Source organism: Colias eurytheme, chromosome 30 (genome assembly GCF_061535395.1).
Source record: "Colias eurytheme isolate Ceu_HAF_F1 chromosome 30, ilColEury1 Martin Lab GWU primary, whole genome shotgun sequence".
NCBI classification, from domain to species: domain Eukaryota; kingdom Metazoa; phylum Arthropoda; class Insecta; order Lepidoptera; family Pieridae; genus Colias; species Colias eurytheme.
The window spans coordinates 3,340,553-3,363,381 of NC_143009.1; the positions used below are offsets into that span (position 1 = coordinate 3,340,553).

Genomic DNA, 22,829 nt, shown 5'->3' on the forward strand with positions numbered 1-22,829 from the left:
TAATCCAAGTTACCCTCTAAATGGGTGCTAAATTTCATTGTAATCGGTTCAGTAGAATTTGCGTGAAAGAGTTACAAACACACACACACACATTCTCACAAACTTTCGCTTTTATAATATTAGTAGGATGTAAATATGTATTGTCGGTCTCATTGATAATACCGCCATTTGTTCATGTTTTTCGCTTACTCTATATTTGTTATGTATTCTATTTATTCTGTGTGTGCAATAAATTATTAAATAGGTAAATTAAATAAATATAACATCATCATGTATAGATTGTAAATAAGTGTTTTTAGTTTTCAAAATCGAGCTAGTTTTAGCTCATTCCTAAAGCAGCAAAATTTGTTCCCTCTACGGTCATTTATCATCCCCTAAAGGTCGCTATTTCTATAGAAATACAGCCAATATTTGCCCCACCTTGAAACCGTGAGTCATGGCAATCAAACTAATATACCTAAGTATTATTATAGTATACTATGTATAGCTTACACACGCGATATTACCGTTTTAGTAAATGAAAGAAAACTGATCCCCTGTGCAATTTTGTTTAGACTAGGTTGTCGCGTGGTTTTTCTCGCGTGCAACTTACGTTATTGGTTTAACTTTAGGATTTTTAATTCCGTGTTAAAATGAAATGTAGCCTGTAGTTCTGGGGGGTTACCATGCCTTAAAACAGTAAATATTCTTTTTAGTGCGGAAATATTACAGCGCTATTAGGTGATCTGAAAAACTTCGTTAAAATGCTTAATGATGTCATGACTCATGGACCTACTGATCTCTTTTAATAATTTCATAAATATAGATCGAGTGATATGAAAGAGTATAGATAGATAGATATATGATCTCAATTAAATATTCATTTCTCAGTTACGTCAATAAGGAGGGTTATTGAACCTTAAATACGTAATATTGTTTTAGTTTATTGTTTACGAGATATTTGCGATTAACAATTTGTATGAGAAAGATAAACTAAAAATATGAAAGTAAGTACGTTTGTATTAAGTACCTACTATGTTATTAAAAATATGTTTGTCTGTATGTCCTTTATATAATCGTAAACTATTCATTTGATCATGTGGATGATCTTTTCTGATTTTATAAGCGAAGCCGTGGCTTGTTTATTTTTTATATGAGATACCTATGTATTGTATTGAAGTTTGGTGTAGTAATTTTTGACTTAATAAGGAAGAAGTTTTATATTTTATAATTTTAGTTTTTAGTTTTTACCATATTTACAGTTTAATACTGTACATGTTTAAAACGTTCTTACCGATTTTGACGATACGTACCACATAAAGAATGAAGCTGGGTATCGACTTCGCGCTCCAAATAATTGAAGTATATCAACTAAGCGCGCCTGGCGCGCGTGGCAACTGTTCCAGTGTTTGACCGTTCATCATGGAAGCTAGTCGTGTACGAGCAGCAGCAGCATTTTTTTCTTTAACTCCGGCACAGGGACTCCCATTTCACTACTGATTTCTCTCCAACCAATAAATCGCTCAGAGAAGATCTCTAAGCGGTTTATTATGATACGAAGAAATTTTACTGTTCCACAAAACTTCTTTCGTACCATATAGCTGAATTAATTTACGGCAACTTTGGTTATCCATAATAATTATTACTCGGAGCGCAACAAACACAAAAAATACGACAAACCCGTCTCCATTGGCGCGCGCGCCACGTTTGATGCGCGGTAAAAAACCGACACCCGACGGAACGGACCGCTCCGCGTTCGACCGCTCCAACGAACATTTTGGCGCGCGTTCCAAACTGGTATCCATTTCACGCGGCTGGAGCGCGCGCCAATGTTCGATCTCTTGGAGCGCGAAGTCGATACCCACCTTGATACGCTACACCGCACCGTGCTGGGGACGACAAACAAATGAAACAATATACCTACAAACAATATACTACATATAGTCAAGGAAAATTAGTTAAATTAGCCGAAATAAATCGCTACACTTATTCTTTGACATGTCCAGATGATCATATCGACAGTCCTCAAGGGTGGGGGGTGAGTTTCAAAGGACCCTTTTTAGATTTCTGATCATTTGATAAAAACTGAGAATCACTTCATATATATATACAATAATATTTGATCGAGCACGGGGCACGGCCCGGTCGCGACATGGTGTAGCGTATATCATGCTTTAGAAGTTTAAACTTTGAAGAAATTATTTACCATCTGAGGTGATTCCAAGCGTCTTCGACAAGGAAATCTTCAAAAAAAGGTCATATAAATATCGCAAGACATTCGCGGTGCCCCTGACAACGCGAATGCTAATGGGCGGCGGGCATCACTTTCCATCAGGTGACCCGTCTGCTCGCTTGCCCGCTTAACTATAAAAAAAATTTCTATTGAACACGAAAAAAATATACCTGAAGCTCTTCCCGTTTCTAATATCAACAGTAATATAGGAAACAGCTGTATCGCGATAACGTGAAAGAAGCCGCGGGCTAAGATGTAGCGTAGTTTATCATAAAATTTAAGTACATGACACCAATGTACAAATTATTGCAATTAAGATAAACTCATTTTCTTTGTAATTCGGCGTCCATCTGTCTGACCGCTCTGTTTTGATATGTTTTATTTACTGGCTAGTGTTGTATTGGTGTCGATGGAATGGAAAATTATCGATCGAAATGTTAAAACTGCGCAATGGATTTTGATGGAGTTTTTTTAATAGATAATTTTAAGAGTAATTCAAGAGGAAGGTTTTAGTACATACAATAATTTGTTAGGTTTTGGATAAAGCGGGCGAAGTCATGAGCGGAAAGCTAGTATGTAATACGTAGTATATTATTGTAAAAATATAATTGCAAAATAAATAACGTAGCGTGATGATATAATAGCCTATGGCCTTCCTCTATAAATGGGCTATCTAACACCGAAATAATTAATTATTAATTTATAAATGCACCTCTTGCCCATAAACTAATACTTACACTGTTTTTCCTTGACCACCAGGTTGTCTGGAAGAGATCGCTGTCTTAGCGATAAGACCGCCTGTTGTGCTCAACTGTGTCTATTTATTTTATACATTTACTTTTGTAATTTTTATTTATTGGTGCACAATAAATTATTTTTGTTGTTTTGTTGATGTAATTTTTCAAATCGGACTAGTAGTTCCTGAGATTAGCGTGTTTAAACAAACAACTCTTCAGCTTTATAATATTAGTATAGATATACCTATAATCTGTGAAGTATTGTAATTTGTAGTATTAGCAAGTGAATGCAAAAATGATAAAATCCAAAGGACTAAGGTCGCATGCATATAACCAAGGTTTTAGATAATGCGTTTTTAATTTCGCTTTGTATGTATGTATGTATGTATGTATGTAATCGGTATGCTGATGACTTTGAACACAATTGTGGTTTACTTTTAAATTCTTTGGTGTAGTGGTTATGTCTTGAACTTTGAGAGGCCTTGCGTTTGATACCCAAAAGAGGAAAATTATTTTTGGTATTTTTAATGCGAAATATTTGCAAGTTAAAATGAATTCGATTCAAAAGCTCTTCTGAAAGAAGTCTAATTGCATAAGTATATAAGTATATTTTTTTTCGTACAATGAGATATTAATTGTTTTTGATATTCTAATTAGTTGTTGTACCTTTTTTTTAAAGTAGATAAAATTGTTTAGTAGGTATTATTATAATCACACAGGTTTTAGAATGTTTCGCAGAAAGGATACTAATAAATATTTATTAAGAAATTGTCAGGATGTGAAAATTGTAGAGTTGTAATTATGTGGAGCACGTACATTTTATATTATCAGATAAAACTATAGTACTATACTAAGACCTAAGAAAAAAGTTAAGCAAATGTGTAGTTCTAACAAAACGAAATATCATGTTATTCTATGTCGTCGTTACTAGGTTACGTTGTTGAATTTTGTTGAACTGTCAAATGTTGCCTATTAAATTGGCTCGACTATAAGACATAAAACTTTTGGTTTTAAATATATTACAAAAAATAATGTTTGTCTGTATGTCCTTTATATAATCGTAAACTATGCATTTGGTCATGTGATGATCTTTTCTGATTTTACAAGAACCATAAGCGAAGCCGTGGCCGTGGCTTGTTTAAATTTTATTTGAGGTATGTATTTAAGTAAGGTATTTTTTATAAAAATGTATTGAATTTTGGTGCAATTTTATTGAGTTTAAACGACTCAAAATAGGAAGATAATAACGACTCAAATTAGAAAATTTACGAAAATGGTCCATTTTTGAGTTAACTTTAAACCACTATAGATTGAAAACTCATGAATATATTTTTTAAATTATTATTTTAAATAATTAACAATAGTCCATTGTTTATGATTCAATAGTTCGTAATATAATATAAGTGAGCTATGTGGTGGATTTGATGAAAATAACTATATACTATATGAACTTGAAAATATACTCGCCATCTTTGAATGCTCCCCCCACTCCCCCATGCAACTATTTCACTGTACGAAATATTGAATCGTAAACAATGGACTATTGTTAATTATTTAAAATAATAATTTAAAAAATATATTCACGAGTTTTCAATCTATAGTGGTTTAAAGTTAACTCAAAAATGGACCATTTTCGTAAATTTTCTAAAAAATCTTAGAGAAAGTGTAAGAAATGTATATAGTATGCTATATATTCGTGATCTACTCAATAAGCTCTTTCATTTGATACCCCACACGGCATGTTTTGGAAATTTTTATTTTTTTCTTTGTATGCCATATTTAATTACCGAGGTGCGGGCAGGGGGACCACAAAACTGGTTGGCAACATCTGTCTATAGGATGTCTGGGATCTATACAATATATATCAGAAGTCAGATTTAGGTCCGTGATTTTTGCAAACGAAACTCCACTGAGAGTCCGGTCCTATAGAGTATAGCTTCCCTCGGTAAATGGGCTATCATAATTTTAAAGTTCGTCACGCAATGCAACTTAGCATTTTGTTATGTTATTGGTATGATTGTATCTGACTAGACTATTAAATGTAATAGCAGCTATAGGGTGACCTTTGAATAAACAAATAGGTAAGTCTAGGATGCATCTTCTACTTCCAAAATGACATTTCTGCCTTGCCTCTAATTAAGTAATTTATCAGATGCTAATTGTTACCGTCTAAAATCTAAATCATAATTAAATAACAATGGTCTATGAACTATCCTAATCTGTATTTTTAAAGCAATTCAACTAGAAGCGATTAAATTATATATGAACTAGCTTCGCCCGTTTTGTCTATAACCTAATATGTATGTATATACTAAAACCTTCCTCTTGAATCACTCTATCTATTAAAAAACCGCATCAAAATCCGTTGTTTTGTTTTAAAGATTAAAACATGTTTAGGGACATAGGGACAGAGAAAGCGACTTTGTTTTATACTATGTAGGTAGTGATAACGATTAATGTTATTATAATTACAATTTATTTTCGTTAGGTAACTTTTTTTTATATTACGTACTATGTTGTTCATCGATGCGTTTTTTACAAATATAATATTTAAATATAAAATTATACGATAGGCTTAGGCAATTTTTTGATTAGATAATAATTGAAATAATTTAATATCAACGAATTGAGAGCTTTCTGTCGTTTTGAGAACGTGGGTAAAAAAAGTAAAAGTGGTCAAATAAGAAGGAACTTTTGGAAAGTAAAACTTTGATTTCATTGTGATTATAAGTATAGGCCTACTTGTATAGGTATACTATGCTTTTTATTGCGTCGATAAAGTTGAATAACGCCCGATCTTTTTACCAATTAATTAAAATTTCGATGCACTTTTTTTTCAAGTTAGTTTTAATTGTCGTTTAATCCTATTTTCTACATATTTAAGGTTATTTTTATTGGGTTTTGTCGTTATTATCCAATATCAATAACTAAAAAGTTCGAGAATTAAAAATAACGTAATATTACACAATTTAAAACAGATAATAATATAATTAAACACACCCGATCCTGACCAAACCTTGGCCTTTGCGATAAAAATCTTGAAAAAGTACGTAAAGTCGAGTCAAGTTCATGCATAATACAAATACGTAATAATATTATCGACAAATCGTGTGTTACATCACTAGAAATTATCGTAATTGTTGTTGGACAATGTTGTTTGATGACCTAGCCTCGTTTGTTGCGAGTTTATGCACAAGTGTGCCATTTTAATGTGGGTTATGTTTGTGGAATATTTCTGGATAGGGTTTAAGGTGTTTTGTTCATGAATATATAGTGTTGTAGTTGTGCTGTTTGTTAGTATGTCTGTCTTTACCATGATTGTCGATTTACGTGGGTAGATGTCTGAGTTATATTTTTGAAGTTTAAGTGTACGTAAATGATGTATTGTTTTGTTTTCATTTGTTAATTGTGTTTATTTTTTGGTAAGTTTACCTTTCTTTCTGTAATTTCTTGAATTTATTGCTGAAAATTACGACCAATGTCATTAAATCTTTCATCTTTTCATGTGACTTATATAATATATTCTGCAAAATATTTTTGTTCTAGGTTGAATGTGACTGTATGTAATTAATGTGTGATCAGTTTAATACTGAACTAATTATATGTACCCAATATCGTTAGTAGGTATTTGTATTTGACATATTAAACAAAATATTTATATTACGTGATATGGTCAACACGTCTGCAGGTCTAAGGAATATGTTATTAGTATTTATTTATAAGCTATATTGTTTTGCCTCTTGACTCACTATTGCATAACCCAGTCCATTTTATCACGCCTCGGAGCTACGTATTCTTAATTAATCGACGTACAACACTCCTACTGTATAGAGTACGGGAAAATTTCGGGTGTAAAACTGTGCAGTGACTATTAGTGCTAAAATGGATACAGGTAAAGTGTGTTCTATTCTGTATGGATTAAGGTGCATTTTTCTTTTACTGTGCTTTTTTAGTGTAAGTGAATTTTCAGTGTCATTCTTTGAGTAAATTAGGTGAAATGTGCTTTATTGTTTAGGGATTAAGGTACATTTTTCTTTTATTTCCTTCTTGTTTCAAATGCGAGTGTAAGTGCATTTTCAGTTGGGTTAATTTCGAATGGATTATGTATTATATGCTGTTGATTTAAGGTAGGTTTTTACCCGACTGCCAAAGAAGGAGGGTAATGTTTTTCGAGTGTATGTAAGTATGTATGTATGTCTTTTCCTTTGTGACCACCTGTAGCCTAAACGGCTTGATGGATTTTGATGTATGAGGTATCGTTAGATTTGTCTTGATTACGGGAGTGTCATAGGATACATTTTATCCTAAAAGTCCCACGGGATAAAGACATAATAATATTTTTTCTAAATTTCCCTTTAAAAAAATATGTATGCGGTATCATTAGATTCATTTCAATCACTCTTTTTTTAGTGTGCAGTCGGGTATTTTGTTTTTTTAATAATTTACTTGTTGCACGTTGTGTTTTAGTCTTCGTGAATTTTCACGTGATTTGTTATAGTGTGTGTTTGGGTGCACGTATGGTTAATTTATAGTGAAAAAATGTATGGTGATTTAAAAGACAGTAGAAAATGGATTATGATTCTTATTCTTTGCTTGTTGAAGTTTATTTTGCATTGTTTATTATGCTTTTTCCGGGTTTAGGAAGCTTCGAAAGAAAGTTTTGATAATTTTTTAAACATTAAATTATGAACTGTTTTCAAAATATTGTATTCGTTTTTTGTGATTAATATCGATTAATTTTGTTTGTACCATTTGATGATTTGTTTTGAGTTTATTTTCCGGATTTGTGTAGTTAGTTAAATCAGTGATAATAATAAGCAATAAACCAAGATTAAAGTTCTGGATCATTTCCCTGTATTTACAATAATACATCCTTGGTCTACTGACATGACCCCACTTGACAAAAAATATTCTTAACTAGTATCTTCCGACAAACTTTGCCTGTTTAAATAGCTTGTTTAATTTTCATATTGACTGGGAAAGTTATTTTTTTTTTCTGGGAAAATCTTCTGATAATCATAAACATATAAATGTAGGAAAGGAACTCTGAGATCGATGAATAATTTGATTTACTTCTTAATATTATGCAAACAGGGTAGTAAAATTATTATTTTATCTGTATTTTGACTATTCAAAAGTGATAAACGGACTAGTTAAGAGTTAAATGTTTGAATTTGAGTATTTAAATGTAATAAAATAGGTATAGGTTATAGGTAGCTGGTAACCTAGGCGGTGGGGGTACAAGGCCTAGCTACCCCTGCCGCCGAAGGCGAACGGTAGTCACCGTTGGGTTTTAGTGGGTATGGTTTTTGCGAGTCCCACATACCCCCTCATACAGAAAAACTGTAGAGGGGGATGCGTAAGTGCATTACCCAACGGAAAAAAAAAATAGGTAGCTGGTAACCTACTATCTGAATTTTGTATATGTATTATGAATTATGATAACAAGACACCGCGGCAACATCAAACGTTATTGTACTAATTACTAAGTAATGAGTAGACACGCACTATATGAACTTAAAACATAATTATAATATGGGGTCAGATATATTTTTAGTTCTTACTAGCTTCCGCCCGCGGCTTCGCCCGCGTGGTGTTTTGATAAAAGGTAGCCTATGTTCTTTCTCAGGGTCTAAACTCTAAAGATTGTCTGTGCCAAATTTCATCAAAATCAGTTGAGAGGTTTAAGCGGGAAAGCGTAACAGACAGACAGACAGAGTTATATTAGTAGGGATAACCCTTCGGGGATGCACTCATAAAAATACCTGAAACGGGTATTTTTACAAATTATCCTGCCATAGGATAGGTAATATGGTATATCCAACTTGATAAATTATAATTGAATCTAATTGATAATCTTAATTACTGCATTGTCTATGAACGGGAAAACTTGTAAATCCCAATTAAAAACAATTTTTAATTATATTTTCCATACATTTCAAATACAACGTAGTTCAGTAGGTCTACCATGAGTTTACGCACACGATACTCGCTAGCGATTGTAGTAAGCGGTTTGTATGAAATTTGGTACAGCGCCCCCTAGTGTGCCGTATTAGAACTAAAAAGCCTACCATGAGGTGCATTATAGTATACTACAGTAGATAACGTATAGTAAACTATACTACACTCGCTGTAGTAACCATACAATTTTTGCACCATGAGTTCTAATTTTGACATATGTCATAGTTTATAACTATTCGATGATAGATACGTCATTCACGGAAAATAATCTCGTGAACTATTCACGTTTACTATTGTAGTTACGTCAGACGATTTAACTATGTCAACTCATGGTAGGGGTACTGTTTCTTAATTCGCGAGTGACAGTCGTGTTGTGATTCAAGATTTTTTGTTTATTTTTTATTTCATGATATGAATGTGAGTTTTTATTTCGTTTTGATAAGGAGTAGATTGAGACAGTGACGTTGTTTATGACAAGAGCTAGCGCGCAAGAGCAACTTTTGTTTCCGCAACTATTTTGTCTCTCCCATCAACCTTATGGGGAGTTTCTAAGAGCTAGCGCGCACGAGCAACTTTGTCTCCGCAACTATTTTGTCTCTCCCATCAATTTGTATGGGGAGTTGCGTCGGTACGTGCGCGCACTCTCATACTAGCTCATGGGTGGAGAGACAAAATAGTTGCGGAGACAAAGTTGCTCGTGCGCGCTCGCTCTGACAGTCGTGTTGTGAATTGTGATTCAAGATTTTTTTATTTCATGATAAGAATGTGAGTTTTTATTTCGTTTTGATAAGGAGTAGATTGAGACAGTGACGTTGTTTATGACATAAGAGCTAGCGCGCAAGAGCAACTTTTGTCTCCGCAACTATTTTGTCTCTCCCATCAACCCTATGGGGAGTTTCTTACTAGCCCATAGAGTTGATGGGAGAGACAAAATAGTTGCGAAGACAAAAGTTGTTCTTGCGCGCTAGCTCTAAATGTTAAAAATATGTTATGAGTCTAGGGCCCGGATTAATATGTATTTACATATATTTATTTGACATTGTTTTCGTAATTAACAGTAAATATGTTATTTAGATCGTGAAAATTCAGGTTTTATTTTCCATATTTTTCCATATTTTAAATGTAAATCCATATTCCACAAAATATCAATAAAATGTATCCATATTTTTATCAGCGCTATGAGTTTTCTAAAAATTCTGGCAGATAATGGCGCTCGAGAATTCTTCAACTTCACTCAAAGAAAATTTGAAGATTATTCAAAATATAGAAAAGAAGATTTCTGAATCGGAAAGACCCGTTGATGAAGTTGCTAGGCAAAATTTTTTTTATGTCATAGAAAAAAACAGAGGATTTCATATCCTAAAAAAAATTAACAGCATGCTGTGTGGAAGATTAAAATAAATAAATAAATAAATATTATATGACATTATTACACAAATCGGTCTAGTCCCACAGTAAGCTCAATTAAGGCTTGTGTTGTGGGTACTAGGCGACGATAAATATAATATTTAATAAATACATATATATTGATAATAACACCCAGACCCAAGAACAAATAATTGAGTTCATCATACAAATATTTGCCCTGACCGGGGATCGAACCTGGGACCGTCGGCTCAGTAGGCAGTTACTTTACCACTGCGCCAAACACGTGATTATTTACTGCAATTCAAATGTTAGTGTCGGAAGTTGATTATAATTGTAATTTTTTATTTTTTTCAATTTTCAAAAAACAAAAGCTTTATTAAAAATATTGTTACTTGCTTTTTATTGTACATATTTTTTCCATATTTTAGTTTTTTCAGTCCATTTTATATTTACATATTTCGAAATTTTTAATACATATTTATCCGGGCCCTAGTTATGACGATTCAAAAGTGTAGAAGTGTAATTGAATAAAAAAATGTAAGTTTGAGTTCGTTCGCTCCTAAAGGGATAACTATTTAATATTTATCATTTCTGCACCACTTCTAGAGCTTGAACGCGTTATTTAGCCTATAACATGTTAAAAATTATTTTGCTGATTCAGAATAATAAAAAAATAAGAAGATCATGAAATTATTCTATCACCGATCCTTGATAAGTGTACAAAGTTTGAATTAAATCTGACCGTTTAAAGTGGGTCAAAAACGAGTCTAAACGTACAAACTTACAAACGTACAGGTCAAGCCATTAAAAGCGTATTTTTAACACGGCAATAATTCCTGAAACTTTTCCGCTTCATAATATTATTATAACAAACTAGCGGTCCGCCCCGGCTTCGCCCGTGGTACCTACATGTTTAAACTATCCTATCTCTCAAGTTGGATCGAACTGCACATGGTGTGCGAATTTTATTATAATCGGTTAAGTGGTTTAGGAGTCCATTGAGGACAAACATTGTGACACGAGATTTATATATATTAAGATATTATAATATAATTTATGTATATATGTATATATTATGATAATATATGTAAATTGTAAAGATATAAATTAATAGATAATGGACTATCTTCTACATAGCTTCTTCAGAATGCCCTCCACGTATCGCAATAATATATTATACCTATATTATTATTTTATTGTTGTTTTCATATTATAACAATGTTAATTCGTCAAATATGTCTATTGAGAAAGGCAAGATAGATTAATGAATTTGAGACGTGATTTAGTCTATAGATATAGGTAATTGTTTAATGATTTTTACTTTATTTCATTATTCGATCATCGTATTTTATACATATATTCATCATATTTTAGACTAGTTAAAAATTAATATCAGTATTTGATATCAAGTCAAATAAAAACACGTAAGCATTGTTTTGTTTTAAAATAGTTTAAATATTGATAAGAATGAAAATACTTGACTATTATTAATTTGGAAGGTTATGTTTCAATAACGTAATATTGGCTGGATTAATTTGGATGTGATTTAAGTCCTGCAGTAGGTATATACTGTTATTTTAATACTTTTGTAGTAAAAAATCTTAAATATCTTCAATGTAAAGATGCGTTCCGCTGACCCAAATTGTTGTAAGGTCGTATTTATTATGTGAATGGAATATTATCATTTGTTTTATATTTGATAAGCTAGTACGTGGGAGATTTTTCGTTTTTTTTGTGTACATTATTTTGATACGCTACGTCATAGGATAGACGCTTGTTTCTTGCTGGATTTTTAACGGTTTAAAACGTAGATTTACTAGCTGTCCGTGCAAACATTCATCATCGTATAAAATATAAATCATCATCATCACCATCATCATCAGCCCATATACGTTCCCACTGCTGGGACACGGCCCACGGGCCTCCTATGAGGGTACAGGCCATCCACCACGCTGGCCAAGTGCAGGTTGGCAAATGTCACATGTCGTCGAACAAACATTGTTCTGCCTAAATCTTATCACTTTAAATAAATAAATAAATAAATAAAATAATTTTTTTTTATTTATTTATTATTTAAACATGATAAATAATGTACATGTCTTTCTTTCTATTATCTACCTACTAAATGAGGGCGGTCATTAACTAATTAAAATTTATATAAACAATACAATAATTAATATAAAAAAATATAAAACACAAACAAATTAGTTTAAGCTGATTACAGTGTCATAGTGTAAAGTTTTATTTTATAAGGCTATTAGCTATCTGTTTGTCAAACGGCATCAATAACTGTGCGGCAGTGATATTAAAAATATTCCATGGAATCGGTGCGTTTGCTGGGTTGATAAATAAAAAACAATATAACCAGTTCAATTGTTTATTCGTGGTAGGGAAATAAATCTGCAGAGATATATTAGCTTATTACTAGTTAAGAGCACGAAAAAGTATGAAGCATATGATGATATTATAGTATGTATTGGCCATTCATGGTAAACATTTGTTTAGTAACAAAATTGAATCAACAGGTTGAGGAGTTGTTGTCAACATATAGCTGGCAATCCTACTAATATTATAAATGCGAAAGTGTGTGAGGATATGTGTATGTGTGTTTGTTACTCTTTCACGCAAATACTACTGAACCGATTACAATAAAATTTAGCACACATATAGAGGGTAACTTGGATTAACACATAAGGTTTCATCCCGGAAATCCCACGGGAACGGGAACTATGCGGGTTTTTCTTTCAAAACGCGGGCGAAGCCGCGGGCGGAATGCTAGTATTGTATATTTGAGTTGACTGCCTCAAAAGCAACGAAATGTAAATCAAAGTTTGCAGAAAAATAATATTGATCAACTGTATCTCAAATGTTTGATGAATACATGACTATTGTGGCTCTTTCCTCTAACATTTTTTTTATAGTTCATGCAGTCTATCATGTCCTATATTTTTTGTGTATTTTTATGCTAAATCATCGATGTACAGCTGCTAATAAATAAATGAATAACATAGGGTTTAAAGGGTTTCAAATTTTAATATTTACTTTCCAACTGCATATCACGCAAGTGAAAACAATCCATACTAATATTATAAATGCGAAAGTAACTCTGTATGTCTGTCTGTTACTCAATCACGCCTTAACTACTGAACCAATTTGCATGAAATTTAGTATAGAGATATTTTGATACCCAAGAAAGGACATAGGCTACTTTTTACCCCGGGAAATAGGATAGGTTTTATCCCGGAAATCCCACGGGAACGGGAACTATGCGGGTTTCATTACTGCGCGAGCGAAGCTGCGGGTGGAAAGCTAGTTTGTAATAATTTAACCTTCTATAGATTTAACCAGTGTTTTCTTGTTTCAGTTAAACCGTCTAATGACGGAGATATACGAGACCGTCACTGCCGCCTGCAAAATGGACGAGAACAAGCCGGGCAGCTTTCCGACTGATGCTTCAGATTCTACTAGTGAAGGTTAGTGTGCTATGTCCCATGGCCCCTTGTAGGGTATGGGGTAAATCTATACTAATATTATAAAGATGAAGAGTTTATTGTTTGAACGTGCTAATCTCAGGAACTACTGGTCTGATTTGAAAAATTATTTCGGTGTTAGATAGCCCATTTATTGAAGAAGGCTATCGGCCATATATCATCACCCTAAGACTAACAGGAGCGGAGCAATTCGGGTGAAACCGCGAGGCACAGCTAGTGCTTTATATTTGTGTTTACTTGATAAACATCAAGTTCAAAATAGCCAAAACATTTATAGTGTCCTAAAATATATCCACTTTGTCCCATGGCCTTTTTTGGGGCTGATGCATTTTATGTAAATTTCCCTGATAGTATAAACGACAATATTAAATACATTGAGATAATATTACTACGTATGGAGGAGACACCACGAACAAAATCTGTGCGCCATTTTTTTGCTCTAACTAAGTTTTAAAAATTATTATCTAGTTAGGTTCTTAACGATGAAAGTTATTCCTTTGCACTTTTCCGTATTATTTGTGCAATATCGTAACACACACGAAGGCATGTTTGATGCGTTTCACTTTAAAACCATTAAAAAATACCGCTCAACATAGGTACGTCACATGACGTATGTTGAGTGGAACATAAGTGATGTAGGCGGTGTCGTCTCCATATTAATATTATCTCAATGATTAAATATTGAAAAAGGAGATAAAGCTCCTAAAAATAAGTGCAGTCGGAATCTACTAGTGTATGTGATTTTACTGTATCATGCCTTCTTGTGGGGTATGGTGCAGATACAATTCATGCATGTTTCACTTAAATATAAGTCGAGAAGTTCTACTTTAAGATTTATTGCAAGAAAAATTATTGAAAACGTTCTTATTGATTTTCTTTTCATGAAATCAAATTTGTGTTAAACTGGGACTGTTTTGGTATTGTATGCTGCTTTCGATTAAGTTCATGATATAGTTATTTTCGTTTAACTTAATTAATATATATATATATATCTTTATGAAGCTCGATATAGAGTATGTAATGTTATTATCTATATTTTATTTTAATTACAGAGTCCGTAAAGCTAACGCGTAGTCTAACAGAGAAACGCAAGAACTACGTGCGTCGGGTGTCCTCCAGGGTAGCGTACTTGGACCAGAAGAATGTCAAGACGCGTTTTCGACACCAAACGTCCGTGTGTTCATACAAATCGGAGGTCATAGACAATCCGTACTCCACGTTCCGATCGTGGAAGAGTTTTCGAACGTCGCAGAACAATTTGAATTTGGCGCGCGATATGTCCATAGACAGCCAGGATTTGACAGACGCGAATGGGTTGTCTATGGCCGGGAGTATAGACAATTTGAGTATAGATGAGAAGACGGGGTGCGTGGATATTGGTCTGCCGTTTGAGCCGAGGGAAAGGGGCTTGTTTAATGTGTGTCTGCTTGTTGGACTGAATTATATGAGCGGCCAGGCGTATGTGAAAAGCGTGTTTCCTAATCAGGTGGGTTTTAATACTGTTAATTTATGTATGGCTAACTTTACCCGAACGTATGATCGAATTGATCGATCGATCGACTTTTCAAGCGTTATTAAATTAATTTAATTATTATTTTCTCTTCATAATTGTAGATATGTTATGTAAATATACATTTTTTTAAAGTAGTTAAAATAAATTTCTATATTGCAATCCTTAATTGCTTACTTACAATCAATCTTCTATGTTTATCAGATTTTTTAAAAAAAGAAATGCCAATTTTAGTCAAAATTTACAGTTTTCTAACAAGAAATGAAGATCCTTATCATTCAAGTTTCCAGTGAGAAAAAATATTATTTTCAATGAAAATAAAAAAACGGGACATGTTTCTATCTCTTATTAAAATGAGCTATAATTCTTCCATTTACAATATCAGAAAATCCTTCATAGATTTTTATATCAAACTAGCGGTCCGCCCCGGCTTCGCCCGTGGTACATGTTTAGGTTTTCTCTACATAAAAACCATCCTCGTACTTCAAGGAATATAATAAAAAAAGAATTATCAAAATCGGTTCAGCCGTTCTCGAGTTATGCGCTTACCAACACATTTTGCGATTCATTTTTATATATAAGACTAGCGGTCCGCCCCGGCTTCGCCCGTGGTACATGTTTAGGTTTTCTCTACATAAAAACCATCCTCGTACTTCAAGGAATATAATAAAAAAAGAATTATCAAAATCGGTTCAGCCGTTCTCGAGTTATGCGCTTACCAACACATTTTGCGATTCATTTTTATATATAAGAAGAAGAAGATATGCACCATGCAGGTAAACCGTAGTGAGTAGGGCGCTTACATAAGTCTTTTATACCTATAAAATGAGCTTAAAAAAGACGGGTTGCAACTCCGGGAGTGCCGGCAGAAGTGAAAACTTGATTATTAACGTTAAGCATGTTTGATATCCATCCGTCTTACGCTTTTTCGATCAGGTCGCGTGTCCTGACGCGAGGTTAAGATTTTATACCCAACACCGCTAAAGAAGTTTTCACTTCAAAAACAAACTATTTCACATTCCAGGTACAAGTACCACCGCACATTGAGAACCTGATATTCCCGGAGACGCTCAGCCCCGGCTCGTTGGGCGAATGGTCGGCTGATAGGAACGCGCAGTGTTATTCGTTGGTGCTGACCGACGAGAGAGGGGAACGGGCTTATGGGTGAGTTGCGGGTGCGAGAGAGATGGATATATGTGTGGGAATGTTGAATTTGGTCGGATTGTTCGATTTGTTAGAACGTAGTGAGGGTTGTTAGTTGGTGGTTACCGATGAGAGAGGGGTGGGCTTATGGGTGAGTTGCGGGTGCGAGAGAGATGGATATATGTTTGAAAGAAAGAAAATACGAAGCATACTTTGTAAGGTTGGCGGTTAATGAAACACTTTATAAATACTACTCAATGCTGTTTATTTATAATTACAGGATTGTACATGATAACACACACATATATGGGGGATTTCTCTAAGTAATTTAAAAATTAATTTGAAATTCGAAATATGAGGATAAAAAGTTTATTTAATGGGGTATATATATATATTATTCAGTCATCAATTTATTTAAAAATTACTTTTCTTGAACTGATAATTACATTCAAAGTCCCCCATACCTCGCGCTTACTGACATCTTCAAAGACCCGTATTTTGAAAACTAAGCGTCTAAATGCAAAAAATTTCGTATACATACCGAGGATATATACAGGTGTAACATATTAAAATATAACCGAAATCTCGAACCTGACACTGAAATCTGTGTCCGCTTCGCGTGAAATGGCCCATATGATAATCATCCTCATTACACACTACAATTAAGTACATTATAAAAATACAATACTAAAGAATAAAGCTTGAATCTTGAAACACTATAGTATGTGTGTGGACTTTTCATTTGGTCGTATATTCCATTTGTAATAATGGAGGGAGTGTTGAGAAAAAGATGGATACAGGTTTCTTGCTTTTTCTTTTAGTTTAAAGAAAATTATTGAATGTTGCAATATAGATATAATGTATGATATTAGACGATTAGTTTTTATTTATTAGTTTTTCCATGTTTTTCAGAAGTTTTAAGAAAGAAACTTTTGCATATAAATGTTCCCGAATGTAGCCCCATATCGTCTATTTTGAGAGTAAAGTAGTATTTTAATTGTTTGTGGCATATAATAATATAATTATTTCTAAATTTTCAGATACTGTCGCCGCGTGCTACCAGAGGGTGCTACTACGTGTCTACCTCTATGCTACTGTGTTATTGGCAAATATAGAGCCCCGGGCTTTTATTATAAGGTTAGTAGTACATATAAAAAAGAGTGTTTGTGCAGAGCACACGTGTCAGAAGTGAAACTTCTTTGGCATGATTCAAATATATCAAAATCGTCGTCTTACTCTATGACGTGATGGTATTGCTATGACACGATCTTGAAATTTTACTCGCGCCTAAAGAAGTTTCATTACAAAAAAAAACACGCTTAAACCCATTTTGATAATTTTTTGGGTTAAATGGGATGTTAGTTCATTTATGATGAATTCGGTTAATATTATTGATTGTTTCAGTAGACTTTAGACACGCATGAAAGTAAAAAAATAGGAAAAAATATGTTAAAGTTTATGTTAAATTCATATTGTAAAATATTCATGACAATTTTACTTGTGTGTTTGTTTTTACTATTCTCTGTCTATAATGTTAATTGTACATAATTTGTAGTATTATTTCATTGATTCAATCATAGACAGAGATAGCACTATCAATAAATGAATGCATTAAATAGAGATAGAACGATGTGGCGTTAACAATTATATTATTATAATGAGGTTACCTGTTACGTTTTGAATTTTAATTAATATGTATTTTGAATCATTGTGGGTATTGTTGTCTCATCTGTTTTATAGTTTTGTATTCATAAATGATGTAATAAGTGTCATACAATTACATGAATTACATTAATAATGACAAATATACTGTAGATTTATAATTATGCACCTTGTAAGCTTTAAAAGTGTAAAAATTCAATCACATTGACACCATTGTACATAGTATGATAAAACATTTTTAGTTCTAGTACACTATGTAGGCATAGTTCATTTTTAATTATTCATTACTAACTGTGCCGCGCGGTTTCACCCGCATTGCTCCGCTCCTGTTGGTCTTAGCGTGATGATAATATATACCCTATAGCCTTCCACGATAAATGGGCTATCTAACACCGAAAGAATTTTTCAAATCGGACCAGTAGTTCCTGAGATTAGCGCGATCAAACTAACAAACTCTTCAGCTTTATAATATTAGTATAGATTAAATAGATGCGACAGTTGTAGTCCATATAAATCTAACTCCTCATACGATATACCTTGAAAGCCTTCTAAACTTACTAGCTATAAGATTTCCTCTATATACAATTTTATTGAAGCTTTCAATAAATAAATAATACAATTTTCACAGATCTTACAAGAAATAGAAGCACACCACGGCAACCCAGAAATAGAAATAAATCAAATACTACAACAGTTATTCGAAACGGATTTCCCCAATCCGGGCGAGCAAATAACAATTACATATAACAGAACGGAGAGTAAAGAGAAATCTAACTCTCTACTCGGAGAGTTGAAGTCCAAAACGATGCCAAGAAGAAGCGATATATCCATAAATGTTAGTGTGAAAAGAGAAATTGGAACGGAGAAATTTGATGTAACAGAGAAATTTGATGTAACGGAGAAATTTAAACGCGAAAGAGAGATTGTTGTTGACACGGAGAGTTTGGAGAAACATGAACTGCCGGAGTTTTATGATGTCGAGAATAATAATGGAGTGAAGAGAGTTTTGATTAGTTTGGAGAGTCCGAGGTGAGAGATATTTATTTTTATATTTATTTTTTTTATTTATTTATATATTTATTTGGCTTACCAACGTTTCTTTACATCACAGATAACATCAAAGTTAAAATACAATTTTATATGATCAATTTAAAAAAACACTTATAGGTAAACACAGCTTGCGTAAAGTAAGTTTAAAAGTATACAATTAATGAATTAAAAGTAAATAAATAAATAACTAATTACTAATTAATTACTATTAGAGAAAAGTTTGTAAATGTCTGTGTATGACAGTAAATAGTTTTGAATTTGAATTTCAATTTCAGTGATGTTAATTGAGAAGCATTTCTTCGTTATCGTTTATTGTTTTTTTTTTTCGAAGCGATTATTTATTTTTATTTATGTTCGTTTAAAAACACTATCGTTTGTTGCAAAAGTAGGTATAAATTAATCATGTGGCCTATTACTAAATTAAAAATATATCTCATTTCGACATTCTAAAGATCACTACGTCTCAGTCTTGACAAAATTTTGCACAAAAAAGAGCGTGCTTACCGCACACGTGTCAGAAATGAAACTTCTTTGTCAAGGTTCAAAGATACTAGTGATGCAACGAATACGAATACGAATATTCGTATTCGCCGAATAGTAGACATTTACCGAATATTCGTATTCGGCGAATATACGAAAATTCAAAAACGAACAGTCAGCCATGTACAGTGGCTTCGGAAAGACTTTTTTGAACGGCTGGAAACATCCAGACTGAAAAAAAAAATCGCCTAAAACCAGATGTTATGATTGTAAGGTGTAATTAGGTCAGTAGCAAATAAACGATCGTCTTGAGAGAACGCATTTTTATTTCAAGCCACAAGCATCAATCAAAACCAACCTTTATTGCAATAACATATGGTCCATAATCGAGCCGGATAAGTTGCAGTGAGCAAATATAAGTTTGCAATATTGTGAATGTGAAAACAACAAGTCATCGCGCGACTGATTCATACAATTGAAGTTATAAGTTTTAACAACAAAATTATTTACAAAAGTAATTATGTCGTCGGTTGAACAATTATTAGAACAACTGGAGGATTGTGCTACTTTGATTAAAAAGGCTTTAATAAATCACAAAAAAGCCCCAAAAGCTAGATTAACAAAGGGATATTTGAAAGTGAGATCTCAAGTTGTAGACGATTATTGGTCAGCGTTTAAGGGTCTTCATGGATCTCTTCTAAAGTTAGTACCGCAACAGGAAAGGACAACATTACCATACTTCGTAAATGAAGAATATGACTTGTGCGAAGAACAATACATTTTGTTGAAGACAGAATTAACGGATTTGTTGGAATCGAGTTCAAGTACTTCGACGGCCGTAGCGGATTGTAAAGGAGAAGTGCAGTGGGTTGCGTCGGAAGCTAAATTACCTAGAATGGATTTACCAACATTTTCGGGTTGTTATGAAAATTGGCAAGTTTTTGAGGACTGTTTTATAACATTAATACATAATAATACCCATCTAAATAATTTTCAAAAACTACATTATTTAAAATTGTGTCTAACAGGCGAAGCTAGTGCTACATTGAAGCATTATCAAACTACTGAAAACAATTATATTCCAGCTTGGGATACGCTCAAAAAACGTTATAGTCATAAACGACTAATATTAAATGCATATTTAAAAAAGTTATTTATGCAAAAAAAGGTTCAAATTCAGTCTTCAAGTCAGTTAAAATCATTTATCGATGTAACTAAAGAATGTATTATTGGTTTAAAAAATATAGGGATTTGCACGGAGTCTTGGGATCCAATTTTGTTGTTTATTTCGTCTCAAAAATTAGACCACGAAACGCATAAAGAATGGGAAGATTACGTTAGTTCAACTCTCAACTTAACATCTGATGTATTTCCTACTTTCAATAATTTGGTTACGTTCTTAGAAGGAAGAATTCATGCTTTAGAGTTAACAACGACAGGCAATAGAACTTTAAAAGAACGCTCATATCATGTCGCGAATATTAATGATAAAATTTGTATTTTTTGCAACAAAGATAATCATATTCTTAGTCATTGTAAGGAATACGGGAAACTACAACCGAAAGAACGCAGCGCCTTCGCAAAATTAAAAGGTTTATGTTATAATTGTTTAGTACCGGGCCATACACTTATATATTGTAATCACAAGGCATCGTGCAGAATATGTGGTAAACGACATCATTCCCTCCTTCATGAACCTGGAAAGAAAAGCTTTACTCAAGAAGAAAATCAAAACTCGACACAATTATCTTTGCATACTAATGTAGAAGAACAACATGAAGAAGATGACATTTTAGAAGAGGTCAATGGTAGCGATGCTACAATAACTTCACACATGGCTACACAACCATCTACGGCGTTACTCGCAACTGCTATTTTACCTGTCAAGGGGACGTCAGGACAAGTATTATATTTACGTGCTCTGATCGATCAAGGCTCTCAGGCGACGTTTATAAGTGAAAGAGCAGCTCAACACATAAAGGCAAAAAGGTTGCCTGTCAATGGAACAATATCAGGTGTTGGGTCCACATTAACAAGAACAAATCATATGATTCAACTTGAACTTGGTTCAAGGTATGATGATCAACTTAATCTGAAGGTTAATGCGTATGTTATATCTACCAAACTTACAACACAACTTCCAAATAAGTTAATACCAATTGGTGATTGGCCGCACATTCAGGGCTTAAATTTAGCAGATCCAAGTTTCAACAAGCCCGGGAAGATAGATTTATTATTGGGAGTCGAAGTTTACGCACAAATTATGCTAGGAGAATTAATTAAGGGTCCACCAAACACTCCTTGCGCTCAGAATACAATGTTAGGTTGGATTATATTTGGAAAAACAAACACACAATACGAAAACAATAACGTTATTTCTCTTCATTGTCTAGATGTCAAGATAGATGAAATGATGAAACTATTGTGGGAACTAGAACCAATAACTAAACGTGAATTAACACCTGAAGAAAGACGATGTGAAGAAATTTATTCATCAACACATTCGAGAACTAAAGATGGAACATATATAGTGAAGTTGCCTTTGAAAAGAGACCCACCTATGGTAGTTCAAGGGAGAACAAGAGAAATAGCTTTAAAGAGACTAGAATATTTAGAGAAGCGCTTTGAAAAGAATAAAGAGTTGAAGGATGATTATGCTAAGGTGATTCAAGAATACCTCGAATTGAATCATTTAGAAGAAGTTTCCGAGGACGATAAAGATACTGCAGCTGTCTATCTTCCACACCATGCGGTCGTGAGAACAGACAAGGATACTACTAAAACAAGAGTAGTTTTCGACGCGTCATGTAAAGGTTTGAATAATGTGTCCCTTAACGACGACTTGATGGTGGGACCGACATTGCAAGAAGATTTAAGGTACCTAATTATGCGTTGGAGATTGAAACCAATTTGTTTTGTTGCCGACATAGAGAAAATGTACAGAGCAGTTATTGTTGAGCGTGACCATCAAGATAATCAAAGAATACTGTGGCGCAATAATCCAAGTGATGAGGTTCGAGACTATAGACTGCTGCGAGTAACCTTTGGCACCGCATCCGCACCATTCTTGGCCATTCGAACTTTGCATCAGGTAGCTAATGATGAAGGTAGAAATTATGATATCGAGTCAAAAATAATTAAGGAAGATTTTTTTGTAGATGATTTGATTTCTGGACGAGACACGGTGGACGAAGCTGTAGATTCTGCAAACAAAA

The 22,829-nt window shown here is 33.4% G+C and overlaps 1 protein-coding gene across 1 annotated transcript in view; it reads left to right on the forward strand.

Moving 5' to 3' along the window:
• LOC149895766 (uncharacterized) overlaps positions 1-22,829 on the forward strand; it is a 66,116-nt gene that overhangs the window by 35,048 nt on the left and 8,239 nt on the right. Inside the window, exons 3-7 of the mRNA XM_090118639.1 lie at positions 13,643-13,751; positions 14,822-15,255; positions 16,304-16,443; positions 17,463-17,559; positions 18,713-19,113. Coding sequence (XP_089974765.1) covers positions 13,643-13,751; positions 14,822-15,255; positions 16,304-16,443; positions 17,463-17,559; positions 18,713-19,113 — 1,181 coding nt within the window. The remainder of the gene's footprint in view (positions 1-13,642; positions 13,752-14,821; positions 15,256-16,303; positions 16,444-17,462; positions 17,560-18,712; positions 19,114-22,829) is intronic.